The sequence below is a fragment of the Salvelinus alpinus genome, chromosome 34 (genome assembly GCF_045679555.1).
Source record: "Salvelinus alpinus chromosome 34, SLU_Salpinus.1, whole genome shotgun sequence".
Lineage (NCBI taxonomy): Eukaryota > Metazoa > Chordata > Actinopteri > Salmoniformes > Salmonidae > Salvelinus > Salvelinus alpinus.
The window spans coordinates 26,706,857-26,721,395 of record NC_092119.1 but is presented as its reverse complement, the minus strand read 5'-3'; the positions used below and the strand labels follow the sequence as shown (position 1 = coordinate 26,721,395).

The 14,539-nt window shown below is 43.6% G+C and overlaps 1 protein-coding gene across 2 annotated transcripts in view; it reads right to left on the bottom strand.

The window, feature by feature from the left end:
• LOC139563649 (glutamyl aminopeptidase-like) overlaps positions 1-14,539 on the bottom strand; it is a 34,612-nt gene extending 20,073 nt beyond the window's left edge. The window contains exons 1-5 of one of the 2 annotated variants that reach the window (XM_071382494.1): positions 13,520-14,539; positions 7,095-7,236; positions 6,367-6,501; positions 4,583-4,703; positions 4,316-4,470 (exon numbers count right to left, since the gene is read on the bottom strand). In XM_071382494.1, coding sequence (XP_071238595.1) covers positions 4,316-4,470; positions 4,583-4,703; positions 6,367-6,501; positions 7,095-7,236; positions 13,520-14,166 — 1,200 coding nt within the window. In that variant the 5' untranslated portion in view covers positions 14,167-14,539. The remainder of the gene's footprint in view (positions 1-4,315; positions 4,471-4,582; positions 4,704-6,366; positions 6,502-7,094; positions 7,237-13,519) is intronic. The other variant, XM_071382492.1, reaches the window with a different exon arrangement.

The following is a 14,539-nucleotide window of genomic DNA, read 5'->3' as shown; positions in this document are numbered from 1 at the left end:
GAGCATTTCGTATTATTCTGTACGTAACTCCGAGACACTCCATTTAGTATGATATGTTAAGTTTCGTATGGTATGTATTAATTTGTGGATGTCCATCCCCAATTTCGTATGATATGTTAAGAATTACAATTCATATGTTATGAATTTGAAAAACGTACAATATGTTATGAATATGCAAAATGTGACGCCGAGAGATGGTCGCCTCGCTTCGAGTCCTTAGGAAACTATGTAGTATTTTGTTTTTTTAATGTATTATTTCTTGCATTGTTAGCCCAGAAAATCTTAAGAATTATTACCTACAGCCATGAAGAATATTGTATACAAGAGTGACGTCAACTTACCAACATTATGACCAGGAATACGACTTTCCCGAAGCGGATCCTTTGTTCGGACCACCACCCATGACAGTGGATCTAATCCCAGAAGCCGACCCAAAACAACGTCGCCGCAGAAGAGGCAGACGGAGCGGCCTCCTGATCAGGCTCCGTAGGCGTGCACAACGCTTCAGAGTATACTACTCACCAATGTCCAGTCTCTTAACAACAAGGTAGACAAAATTAGAGCTAGGGTTGCCTTCCAGAGAGAAATCAGAGATTGTAACGTTCTCCGTTTCACGTAAACATGGCTCTCTCTGGATACGTTGTCGGAGTCGGTTCAGCCACCGGGCTTCTTCATGCGTCACGCTGACAGCGATAAACACCTATCTGGGAAGAATGGCGGGGGTGTATGCTTCATGATTAACGACTCATGGTGTAATCATAACAACATACAGGAAATCAGGTCCTTCTGCTCACCCAACCTAGAATTCCTTACGGTCATATTATCTCCCAAGAGAATTCTTGTCAGTTATCGTCACAGCTGTGTATAAATACCCCCTCAAGCAGACACCACAACGGCCCTCAAGGAACTTTACTGGACTCTTTTTGTAAACTGGAAACCATATATCCTGAGGCTGCATTTATTCTAGCTGGGGATTTTAACAAAGCAAATTTGAGAACAAGGCTACCTAAATTCTATCAGCATATTGATTGCAGCACTCACGCGAGCAATACACTCGATCACTGCTACTCTAACTTCCATGATGCATACAAGGCCCTCCCTCTACCCTCCCTTCGGGTAATCCGACCGCGACTTCATTTTGCTCCTACCGTCTTTTGGCAGAAAGTCAAACAGGATGTACCCGTGACTAGAACCATTCAACGCTGGTCTGACCAATCGGAATCCACGATTCAAGATTGTTTTGATCACGCGGACTGGGAAATGTTCCGGGCAGCCTCAGAGAATAACATCGATCTATACGCTGACTCGGTGAGTGAGTTTATAAGGAAGTGCATTGGAGATGTTGTACCCACTGTGACTATTAAAACCTACCCTAACCAGAAACTGTGGATAGATGGCGGCATTCACGCAAAACTGAAAGCGCGAACCATCGTAACCATCCACATGGAAAGAGGAGTGGGAATATGAACTAATATAAAAAGTGTAGTTATTCCCTCCGCAAGGCAATCAAACAAGCGAAATGTCGGTACAGGGACAAAGTGGAGTCGCAATAAAAATGAGACGTATGTGGCAGGGTCTACAGGAAATCACGGACTACAAAAGGAAAACCTGCCACGTCACGGACATCGACGTCTCGCTTCCAGACAAACTAAACACCTTTGCCCGCTTTGAGGATAATACAGTGCCATCGTCGCGGCCCGCTAACAAGGACTGCGCTCCCCCCCCCCCCCCCTCCTTCGTGGCCGACGTGAGTAAGACATTTAATCGCTCCCTATCCCAGTCTACTGTCCCCACATGTTTCAAGATGGCCACCATTGTTCCTGTACCCAAGAAGGCAAAGATAACTGAACAAAATGACTACTGCCCCATAGCACTCACTTCTGTCATCATGAAGTGCTTTGAGAAACTAGTCAAGGATCATATCACCTCCACCTTACCTGCCACCCTAGACCCACTTCAGTTTGCATACCGCCCCAACAGGTCCACAGACGATGCAATCGTCATCACACTGCACAATCCCATCAGGACAAGACGAATACCAATGTAAGAATGTTGTTCATTGTCTACAGCTCAACATTTAACACCATAGTACCCTCCAAGCTCATCATTAAGCTGGAGGCCATGGGTCTCAACCACGCCCTGTGCAATTGGGTCCTGGACTTTGATGGGCCGCCCCCAGATGGTGAAGGTAGGAAACAACATCTCCACTTCGCTGATCCTCAACACTGGGGCCCCACAACGATGCATGCTCAGCCCCCTCCTGTACTCCCTGTTCACCCATGACTGCGTGGCCAAGCAAGCCTCCAACTCAATCATCAAGTTTGCAGACGACACAACAGTAGTGGGCTTGATTACCAACAATGACGAGACAGCCTACAGGGAGGAGGTGAGGGCACTCAGAGTGTGGTGTAAGAAAAACAACCTCTCACTCAACGTCAACAAAACAAAGGAGATGATCGTGGACTTCAGGAAACAGCAGAGGGAGCACCCGCCATTCACATTGAAGGGACAGCAGTGGAAAGCTTCAAGTTCCTCAGCGTACACATCACAGACCACACAGACAGTGTGGTGAAGAAGGTGCAAAAGCGCCTCTTTGACCTCAGGAGGCTGAAGAAATTTGGCTTGTCACCTAAAACCCTGACAAACTTTTACAGATGCACAATCGAGAGCATCCTGTCCGACGGTATCATCGCCTGGTATGGCAACTGCACCACCCTCAACCACAAGGCTATCCAGAGGGTTGTGCGGTCTGCACAACGCATCACCGGGGGCAAACTACCTGCTCTCCAAGACACCTACAGCACAAGATGTCACAGGAAGGCCAAAACAATATTCAAGGACAACAACCACCCGAGCCACTGTCTGTTTACCCCGCTACCATCCAGAAGGCGAGGTCAGTACAGGTGCATCAATGCTGTGACCGAGAGACTGATAAACAGCTTCTATCTCAAGGCCATCAGATAGGTAAACAGTAATCATTAACTCAGAGAGGCTGCTGCCTACATAGAGACTCAGATCACTAGTCACTTTAATAATGTTAACATATCTTACATTACTCATCTCATATGTATATACTGTACCTTATACCATCTATTGCACCTTGCCTATGCCGCTTGGCCATCGCTCATCCATATATTTTTCCATCCCTTTAGATTTGTGTGTATTAGGTAGTTGTTGGGGAATTATTAGATATTACTGCACTGTCAGAACTAGAAGCACCAGCATTTCGCTACACTCGCATTAACATCTGCTAACCATGTGTATGTGACCAATAACATTTGATTTGATTTGTTATGAATTTGCAAAACATTAAACATGTTATGAATTGGCAAAATGTATGATATGTTATGAATTCTAGCTAGCTTGCTAACGTTAGCTAGGCTAGGGATTAGGGTTAAATTTAGGAGTTAGGTTAAATTGTTAAGTTTAGGGGAAGGGCTAGCTAAAAGGGTTAAGGTTAGGGGTACCTAACATGCTAAGTAGTTGCAAAGTAGCTAAAAAGTAGTAAGTAGTTTAAAAGTTGCTAAATAGCTATAATGCTGAAGTTGTCTGTGATAACATTTGAACTCGCAACCTTTAGGTTGCTAGACCTTGAAGTTTGGTATTTAACCATACCACATACTAGCTGGAGTGTCTCCGATTTACGTACAGAATAACATGAAATGCTCTGAGACCAGGTTGGGTTGTTCTAACTCTGTGGTTTGGTTGCAACTGTGCTGATATTCACCTTCCTGTAAACAGACTATGGAAACAAGGAAACAGCAGCCAGCTCTCACTTGTCCCTCAGTCCTTTAACTTTGGACAATTCATAAAACTTTATGGACAGCACCATCACTGTCTTATTGCTGAACAATAAAAAGAGATGATATCTTGGAAAAAGGCCTTAATGTGTTGCCGATCATAAAAGGTTTGATGGATAACTGGAGGGCTGACGTACTTCAATAGAACACTAGTATTTTCATGACCAAATTCAGGGTCAGAGTAAAACCTTTCCAAGCTATTGATTGGAACAAAGATATGGTGGTTCTCTTTTCTAAACATTGAGTTCTGCCGCTAATGGTTGCCTCATGACTTTACATCCTCATTTAGGCTTCATCATGGTGACACAATACCGTAATAAAAATCTTGGGTGATTGAGCTTTGGGTCCCTCTATGATTATAAATATTAAATCTGACTTTTGCACTTTTTCCACTATAAGATGTGTTCCAGTAGTTTTCCACTGTAACATGACTAATGAAGAACTCCCTGATCTCTGGAGCGTTCTTTAGTGAAAGTGTTTCTGTTGTGGGAATGTTGGGGACATGTGTCTCTCACCTGGTGGACCAGCTCATGAGCGATGACACTGGCCACACGTTGTTTGTTGTACGACGAGGACTGGTTCTCATCATAGAGGAGGTTGGCCTCCCTGTAGGTGATCAGACCCCAGTTCTCCATGGCCCCCGTGCCAAAGTCAGGGATGGCAATCTTATCTGGTAGAAGAAAAAAACATTTTATGCAACCATGTGTGTGTATATAACGCATTATTAATTAATTTTATCCAGTGGTCACAACAGTTTACAGACAGAGGAGATCGCAAATTACCTAGCTTTGGGATGGAGTAATTCATGTTGAAATATTCCTCAAAGTAGTCAAAAATGACCTTGGTCGTGTCCGCAGCATACTCCGCAGTCCTGATTTGTGCAGGCTGTGCATAGATTCGCAACTGGAATAAAAGGATTTGAAAGCAGAGTTATTAAGTGTGTATACACTACAGAATGTGTAAGTGTGTGTGTTTACATTTAATCAAGACAGTATAATTCTTTAGATTGTCCAGTAACTCAAACATTTGCATTGTAAAATGTCACTAACTGCTGAAAACTCAACACAAAAGACTAACAGCTGTGACGCAGATCAGAGACCAAAGTTAAATAAACTACACCATTTAAAACATTGTACTTACACTACATGACTAAAAGTATGTGGACACCTGCTTGTCAATCATCTCATTCTGAAATCATATGCATTAATATGGAGTTGGTCCCCCCATTGCTGCTATAACAGCCTCCACTCTTCTGAGAAGGCTTTCCAATAGATGTTGGAACATTGGGCTCCCGAGTGGCGCAGTGCAAGAGGCGTCACTACAGTCCCTGGTTCGAATCAAGGCTGTATCACATCCGGCCGTGATTGGGAGTCCCATAGGGTGGTGCAATATTAGTGTCGTCGTCCGGGTTTGGCCGGGGAATTTGTTCTTAATGGACTTGCCTAGTTAAATAAAGGTTAAATAAAAAAACATTGCTGCGGGGACTTGCTTCCATTCAGCCACAAGAGCATTAGTGAGGTAAGGCACTGTTGTTGGGCCATTAGGCCTGTGTTGGGCCATTAGGCCTGGCTCGCAGTCGGCATCCCAATTCATCCCAAAGGTGTTCAATGGGGTTGAGGTCAGGGCTCTGTGCAGGCCAGTCAAGTTTTTCCACACCGATCTTGACAAACCATTTCTATATGGACATCGTTTTGTGCACAGGGGCATTGTCATGCTGAAACAGGAAAAGCCCTTCCCCCATGGGGCCTAGCCCAGACCATTATTCCTCAACCACCAAACTTTACAGTTGGCACTATGCATTGGGGCAGGTAGCATTCTCTTGGCATCTGCCAAACCCAGATTTGTCTGTCGGACTGTGTGATTCATCACTCAAGAGAACGCGTTTCCACTGCCGCAGAGTCCAATAGCGGTGAGCTTTACACCACTCCAGCTGATGCTTGGCATTGCGCATGGTGATCTATGGCTTGTGTGCGGCTGCTCGGCTATGGAATCTTTTCATGAAGCTCCTGACGAACAGTTCTTGTGCTGACGTTGCTTCCAGAGGCACTTGGCGGTCCCGTTCTGTGAGCTTGTGTGGCCTACCACTTCGCGGCTGAGCTGTTATTGCTCCCAGATGTTTCCACTTCACAATAACAGCACTTACTGTTGACCGGGGCAGCTCTAGTAGACCAGAAACTTGACGAACTGATTTGTTGGGAAGGTGGCATCCTATGAAGGTGCCATGTTGAAAGTCACTGAGCTCTTCAGTAAAGGCCATTCTACTGCCAATGTTTGTCTATGGCGATTGCATGGCTGTGTGCTCGATTTTATACACCTGTCAGCAACGGGTGTGGCTGAAATAGCCAAATCCACTATTTTGAAGGGGTGTCCACATACTTTTGTGAATATGTAGTGTAGCTTTTCCACCATTTAAAACATTGAACTTCACAGGCTTAAAGTGTTACAACATTTACTCTCAACTGTAGACTACACAATACGATTTACAACACATGTTGTACAGTCAGTCTTTTCTTAGTTTAAGGTATGGAAGGACCAATGACTGCTGAGAAAAATAGCAAGTACTTACAGGAATTCCTCGAGACGAGTTCCTTTCCACAAACGTAAACTGGTGCACAGCAAAACATACCAAATAGGTACTCATTGGAACGGACCTCTGAAAGAACGTTTTGATCTTATTGCCAGGAAGCGTTTCTGGGGTGCCCTGGAAAGGAAGAGGTTCTGTGGTTTAATAAAGATGTCAGACAGCATCTCTTATAGTTGTGTTCTCAGTACCAAAGACCCGGAGCAGAAGATTGATGGCACCTGCTCTTGCATTCATGACACTCACTCTCCTCTCTCTCTGTGTGACTCCCATTGCAGTTTCAAGAAAACTAACCGGTAACACTATATGCCACCTGTTTTGTGATAACTTAAATAAGTTGTGGATATATTATATGCATTTTTATAAACTGGGTGGCTCGAGCCCTGAATGCTGATTGGCTGACAGCCGTGGTATAACAGACCATATACCACGGTTATGAAAAAGCCTTTCTTTTTAGTGCTCTAATTACATTGGTAACCAGTTTATAATAGCAATAAGGCACCTCGGGGGTTTGTGATATATGGCAAATATACCACGGCTAAGGTCTGTATACAGGCACTCCGCTTTGCATCGTGCTTAAGAACAGCCCTTAGCCATGGTATATTGGCCATATACCACACCCCCTCGTGCCTTATTGCTTAAATATAGAATGTTATATAAGGAGCAATTTGTTGTACTTATGTGTTGCTATTTTTTTTATACATAGACTGTACCTCCATTGGCATATTGGCGAGGGCTCCATAGTCCTTGTCGTGGGTGATGGAAATATTGTAAGTGGCCTTTTTGTTCGGCTCATCAAAACAGGGGAAAGATTTGCGGGCGTCTGTTGGCTCATGGTCGGTGGCAGCAATTTTTCTTGGGAGAAAAAGAAACATGGCATGATTCCATGAACAACTAAGCCTCCCCGTTTTACTATTAAGTTGTTTGCAATTAATGTTGAACTATGCAGTGTTTACTGGATTGTGGCTGTCTAAATGTACCTAACCTGTACCCCCCCACATTGACTCGGTACCAGTACCCCCTGTATATAGCCTCATTGTTATTTTATGTAACTTTTTAAAAATGATATATAGTGGGGAGAACAAGTATTTGATACACTGCCGATTTTGCAGGTTTTCCTACTTACAAAGCATGTAGAGGTCTGTAATTTTTTATCATAGGTACACTTCAACTGTGAGAGACGGAATCTAAAACAAAAATCCAGAAAATCACATTGTATGATTTTTAAGTAATTAATTTGCATTTTATTGCATGACATAAATATTTGATACATCAGAAAAGCAGAACTTAATATTTGGTACAGAAACCTTTGTTTGCAATTACAGAGATCATACGTTTCCTGTAGTTCTTGACCAGGTTTGCACACACTGCAGCAGGGATTTTGGCCCACTCCTCCATACAGACCTTCTCCAGATCCTTCAGGTTTCGGGGCTGTCGCTGGGCAATACGGACTTTCAGCTCCCTCCAAAGATTTTCTATTGGGTTCAGGTCTGGAGACTGGCTAGAACACTCCAGGACCTTGAGATGCTTCTTACGGAGCCACTCCTTAGTTGCCCTGGCTGTGTGTTTCGGGTCGTTGTCATGCTGGAAGACCCAGCCACGACCCATCTTCAATGCTCTTACTGAGGGAAGGAGGTTGTTGGCCAAGATCTCGCGATACATGGCCCCATCCATCCCCCCCTCAATACGGTGCAGTCGTCCTGTCCCCTTTGCAGAAAAGCATCCCCAAAGAATGATGTTTCCACCTCCATGCTTCACGGTTGGGATGGTGTTCTTGGGGTTGTACTCATCCTTCTTCTTCCTCCAAACACGGCGAGTGGAGTTTAGACCAAAAAGCTCTATTTTTGTCTCATCAGACCACATGACCTTCTCCCATTCCTCCTCTGGATCATCCAGATGGTCATTGGCAAACTTCAGACGGGCCTGGACATGCGCTGGCTTGAGCAGGGGGACCTTGCGTGCGCTGCAGGATTTTAATCCATGACGGCGTAGTGTGTTACTAATGGTTTTCTTTGAGACTGTGGTCCCAGCTCTCTTCAGGTCATTGACCAGGTCCTGCCGTGTAGTTCTGGGCTGATCCCTCACCTTCCTCATGATCATTGATGCCCCACGAGGTGAGATCTTGCATGGAGCCCCAGACCGAGGGTGATTGACCGTCATCTTGAACTTCTTCCATTTTCTAATAATTGCGCCAACAGTTGTTGCCTTCTCACCAAGCTGCTTGCCTATTGTCCTGTAGCCCATCCCAGCCTTGTGCAGGTCTACAATTCTATCCCTGATGTCCTTACACAGCTCTCTTGTGGAGAGGTTGGAGTCTGTTTGATTGAGTGTGTGGACAGGTGTCTTTTATACAGGTAACGAGTTCAAACAGGTGCAGTTAATACAGGTAATGAGTGGAGAACAGGAGGGCTTCTTAAAGAAAAACTAACAGGTCTGTGAGAGCCGGAATTCTTACTGGTTGGTAGGTGATCAAATACTTATGTCATGCAATAAAATACAAATGAATTACTTAAAAATCATACAATGTGATTTTCTGGATTTTTGTTTTAGATTCCGTCTCTCACAGTTGAAGTGTACCTATGATAAAAATTACAGACCTCTACATGCTTTGTAAGTAGGAAAACCTGCAAAATCGGCAGTGTATCAAATACTTGTTCTCCCCACATATATATATATTTTTTGTTTTACTTTATTTAGTAAATATTTTCTTAACTGCATTGTTGGTTAAGGGATTGTAGTAAGCATTTCACAGTAAGGTACACCTGTTGTATTCTGCGCATGTGACATAAAATTTGATTTGAAATGTTTTTGTTTTTTTCACCTTTATTTAACCAGGTAGGCCAGTTGAGAACAAGTTAATTTACAACTGCGACCTGGCCAAAATGAAGCAAAGCAGAGCGACAAAAACAACAGAGTTACATATGGGATAAACAAACGTACAGTCAATAGCACAATAGAAAAGGTCTATGTACAATGTGTGCGAATGTAATAAGATTAGGGAGGTAAGGCAATAAATAGGCCATAGAGGCAAAATAATTACAATTTACCATTAACACTGGAGTGATAGATGTGCAAGTAGAGATACTGGGGTGCAATAGAGCAACAACAAAAATATAACTATATGGGGATGAGGTAGTTGGATGTGCCATTTACAGGGCTGTGTACAGGTACAGTGATCGGTAAGCTGCTCTGACAGCTGATGCTTAAAGTTAGAGGGAGATATGTCTCCAGCTTCAGTGATTTTTGCAATTTGTTCCAGTCATTGACAGCAGAGAACTGGAAGGAAAGGCGGCCAAAGGAGGTGTTGGCTTTGGGGATGACCAGTGAAATATACCTGCTGGAGCGCGTGCTACGGGTGGGTGTTGCTATGGTGACCAGTGAGCTGAGATAAGGCGGAGCTTTACCGATGACCTGGAGCCAGTGGGTTTGGCAACGAATATGTAGCGAGGTCCAGCCAACGAGAGCATAGAGGTCGCAGTGGTGGGTAGTATATGGGGCTTTGGTGACAAAATGGATGGCATTGTGCTAGACTGCATCCAATTTGCTGAGTAGAGTGTCGGAGGCTATTTTGTAAATGACATCATCGAAGTCGAGGATCGGAAGGATAGTCAGTTTTACGAGGTTATGTTTGGCAGCATGTATGAAGGATGCTTTGTTGCGAAATAGAAAGACGATTCTAGATTTGGATTGGAGATGCTTAATGTGAGTCTGGAAGGAGAGTTTACAGTCTAACCAGACACCTAGGTATTTGTAGTTGTCCACATATTCTAAGTCAGAACCGTCCAGAGTAGTGATGCTAGTCGGGCGGGCAGCAATTGGTTGAAGAGTATGCATTTAGTTTTACTAGCATTTAAAAGCAGTTGGAGGCCACGGAAGGAGTGTTGTATAGCATTGAAGCTCGTTTGGAGGTTTGTTAACACAGTGTCCAAAGAAGGGCCAAATGTATACAGAATGGTGTCGTCTGCATGGAGGTGGATCAGAGAATCACTAGCAGCAAGAGTGACATCATTGATATATACAGAGAAAAGAGTCGGCCTGATAAATGAACCTTGTGGCACCCCCATAGAGACTGCCAGTGGTCCGGACAACAGGCCCTCTGATTTGACACATTTAAAAAGCAAAGAGAAAATGTACACATCATGGCCAATGCTGTAGCTCACTACACTTGTCCACCTTTCAAGTTTTACTTCCGAGACCTTGGGACTAAGGTTCTATTTGCGCAATCGCAGTTTTCACATCCCAGATCTCAGAACTGTTTTGTAGTGAATTCTTCCTTCATAACCCATAAAGGTACCTCAAGTGCTGAGTATCAAAATCCGAAGACATTTGTAAATACATGTTTTTATGGGGGTGCAATCGCAAATAGAACCTTATGGCTCTGAAATGTCAATCTGGGTTCCGCAATAAAGTTCTATCTGCCACAGAATGTTAAAATGATTGCAATTTCAATAGAAAAGTACAGACATTGAATGAAATAAAAGTGAATACCATTACTTCTTTCTAATCACATCATCAAATATACTGAACAAAAATATAAAGGAAACATGGAACAATCTAAGATTTTACTGAGTTACAGTTCACAAGGATATCAGTCAATTTTTATTAATTAATTAGTTCATAATCTATGGATTTCACATGACTGGGAATACTGATATGCATCTATTGGTCACAGATACCTTAAAAAAGGTAGGGGCATGGATCAGAAAGTCAGTCAGTATTTGGTATGACCACCATTTGCCTCAACTGTGCAACACATCTCCTTCGCAGAGAGTTGATCAGGCTGTTGATTGTGGCCTGTGGATTGTTGTACCACTCCTCTTCAATGGCTGTGCTAAGTTGCTGGATATTGGTGGGAACTGCAATATGCTGTCGTACACATGCGGTGATGGCGGTGGATAAATGGCCCGACAATGGGCCTCAGGATCTGGTCACGGTATCTCTATGCATTCAAATTGCCATCGATAAAATGCAATTGTGTTCATAGCTTATTCCTGCCCATACCATAACCCCACTGACACCACGGGGCACTCTGTTCACAACATTAACGTCAGCCATACTCGTGGATGTGAGGCTGGTTGTAAGTACTGCCAAATTCTCTAAAATGACATTGGAGGTGGCTTATGTTAGAGAAATGTACATTGAATTATCTGGCAACAGCTCTGGTGACATTCCTGCAGTCAACATGCCAATTGCACGCTCCCTCAAAACGAAACATCTGTGGCATTGTGTTGTGTGACAAAACTGCACATATTAGTGGCCTTTTATTGTCCCCAACACAAGGTGCACCTGTGTAATGATCATGCTGTTTAATCAGCTTCTTGATATGCTACACATTTCAGGTGGATGGAGTATCTTGGCAAAGGATAATTGCTCAGCAACAGGGATTTAAAGAAATGTATGCACAAAATTTGAGATAAGCTTTTTGTGCTTATGGAAAATTTCTGAGATCTTTTATTTCAGCTCATGAAACATGGGACCAACATTTTACATGTTACGTTTATATTTTTGTTTAGTGTATATTAATTCCTGTTCAACGTTAGATCAAATAGATAACTAGCAATATTGCTAAAGGTTAGCTCTGGATGAGTAAACTGATATTTTTTCTGGTCTCTGACACCCAAAGTCAGTAAACTCCTTGCTAGTTATCAATAAAATGTGGTAAGTTGGTAAGTGCACGTCCTTCCAAGGAGGTTTATGTATTAGTATAGAACAAGACAAAAACAGGAATGCTTCTCCTAAAGGTTTTAAACATGCTCTAATCATCTGTATTTATTTGGTTTTTACCATGAAGAGTTTACTTTATAGCCATTCTTCTGAGAAAGTGGTGGGAAAAAATTGAAGTAATTGAAAGAGGACCAGAACCAATGATATGAATAATCAAGGACTAGGGACTATCTGCAAAATGTATAGTTTTGAGATGAGTTCCAGATCGCAGAAGTGTTTTGTGACGTCTTCCTCTTTCATGACTCAATAAGAATCACCTTGCAGACAATTATTTTTGATTGACAACTCAGCATTGTGTGATTGGATTGCAGATAGAACCTTATAGCAAAGTTAAGATGTTTTTGCAGATAGAACTTTTGAATTTTTCATTTTCTACATCATAAATGGACTTTCTTTTCACATGTAAAAAGACCACCTAAAGAGCAACTCTGTGAATAACTGATTTATGACCAAAATGTCAGATATAGTCCTTTGGAGTATAAGGTTCTTATTGACACACTAAAAACTACACATCATAGACGCTATCATTTGAACTTTGAATAACAGCAATTTAACAGATAAACTGTAACAGGTAATTATGGATTTTCAGATACACTCTGACCGTATCAAGGTTTAACCATGTTCACATTAATGCTAAGAATCACTGCACTCCCTGGGAAAAATAGGTTAATTTTTCCCTCAGTGGTTTCATCCTATTACACCCATGTTTGGAGTAGGTCTGTAGTGTGATATAAAGTACTTACAGATGGTATTTTGCGTACTTACCATTCTAAATAGCTTTTTCTTGCCACCTGTTCCAAGAATTTACTTGGAATACTGGGCAGCATATCTGCCAAGATGGAAATCCCCAATGAGGGATTGTTGTACATTCCCGTCAGAATCTGCACGTTGTTATACTACAACTAATAGTAGTCATGGTAGTAGTAGCAGCAGCAGTTGTTGTTACTAGAGTGAACAGTATTTCTGTCTAACATTAATGGCATTTTCCAGTGAGCTGCTGGGCCTCATGTGCACTCACACACATGCACGGACGCATAGACACACACTAACACTCAGCAACACTCAGATTACAACTTGTAAGCTTGTTCCCAAAAGGAAATTGTCCTTGAAGGAATTTGGCTGAGGATCTGTCTAAAGTTGTGCAGTTTTTCATCCCTCTCCCACATTTTACATCGGAGTCATGGTTATAGATATATTAAAATGGGTACAAAGTAGCATATGCAGCACTCATAACACTGAGCATGAGGGATTTAGTTACATTGTAACCATTCTCATGCATTTATTAATTTCTGTCTTCATAAATATTGTCTTCACCTAACTGGTGGATGGTTAAAAAAAAAGTATACATCAGAGTCATACAAAAACTGAAATACAACCAATCTATTACCAAACATTCATGCCTCCAATGACTTACTTGATGGCTCCGTTCTCTGTGTAGGTGACTCTGTAGAAGCCCACCAGAGATCCATTGAGCCAGCCTTGGAAGTCCAGGCTGAGAACGTACACCTCACTGAGCTTGGTGGCCACAAGCTCCTCTGCCACCTCGACTACCACGTACTCCTGTGGTTTGAACTCAAAGCAACCCTTGATGGCCACGGTGACCTCCCTCTGAGCCTGTGGGGTTTTCAGGACGAGCCTGGGGACTGCACTGATGAACGTCTCCCGGATGTGGAGCCACAGGTGCCTCGTGGGTCGGCTCACCTCCAGGTGCACGGACACACTCCCCGTGTAGAGGTCAGTGGTCAGGTCAGGCTCCAGATGGAGATCATAATGCACTGGCTTCACGTAGTCTGGCAGCCGGAAATTCTTCCAGTCCCCGTCAGTGTTGTTGGAGGGTTTGCAGGGCCCCCCGTCTGCTGGTGGGGGGGTGGGCTTGGGGGTGGGCTTGGGGGTTTCCTCTGTGGGGGCCGGGTCAGCCAGGGTACTGTCCGGCCGCGTGAGGCCCACCCCCAGCCCAACAGCAATGGCCGACACCACCACTACCGCACAGATGAGGGCCACATGCTTTCCGCGGATGGAGTAGCGCTTCTCCTCCTTTTCAAAGTCCATGCTTTCAACCATGGTGCCCGGCTTGGTGGTGCAAGACCATACGCTGTGGTCTCAGATATCCTCTGTATCCCCTACAGGAGGAATAACGTGGGTGAAAACAGCTGTTTCCAGATCAGAAGCAGAGCACAAAGCCAAACTGATTTAAAACTGACTGCAGATCAGTTTCTTGGAGAACTTGATTAGAGGACCCTAGAGTTCAAGCATATCTAAGAGGAAAAACTATTGGTCTGTTGATCCAAGCTCTGTCTGCCTGTCACCGAGCGCAGGGCAGCCTGTGGGAGGTGGAGAGGGGTTAACTGGAGTGGTAAAGAGGAAGAGGGTTGCGGAGGGGGAGTCTACAACACAGAGAAGGAATCCCACACACTGGAGGCAAGCCTTATACACT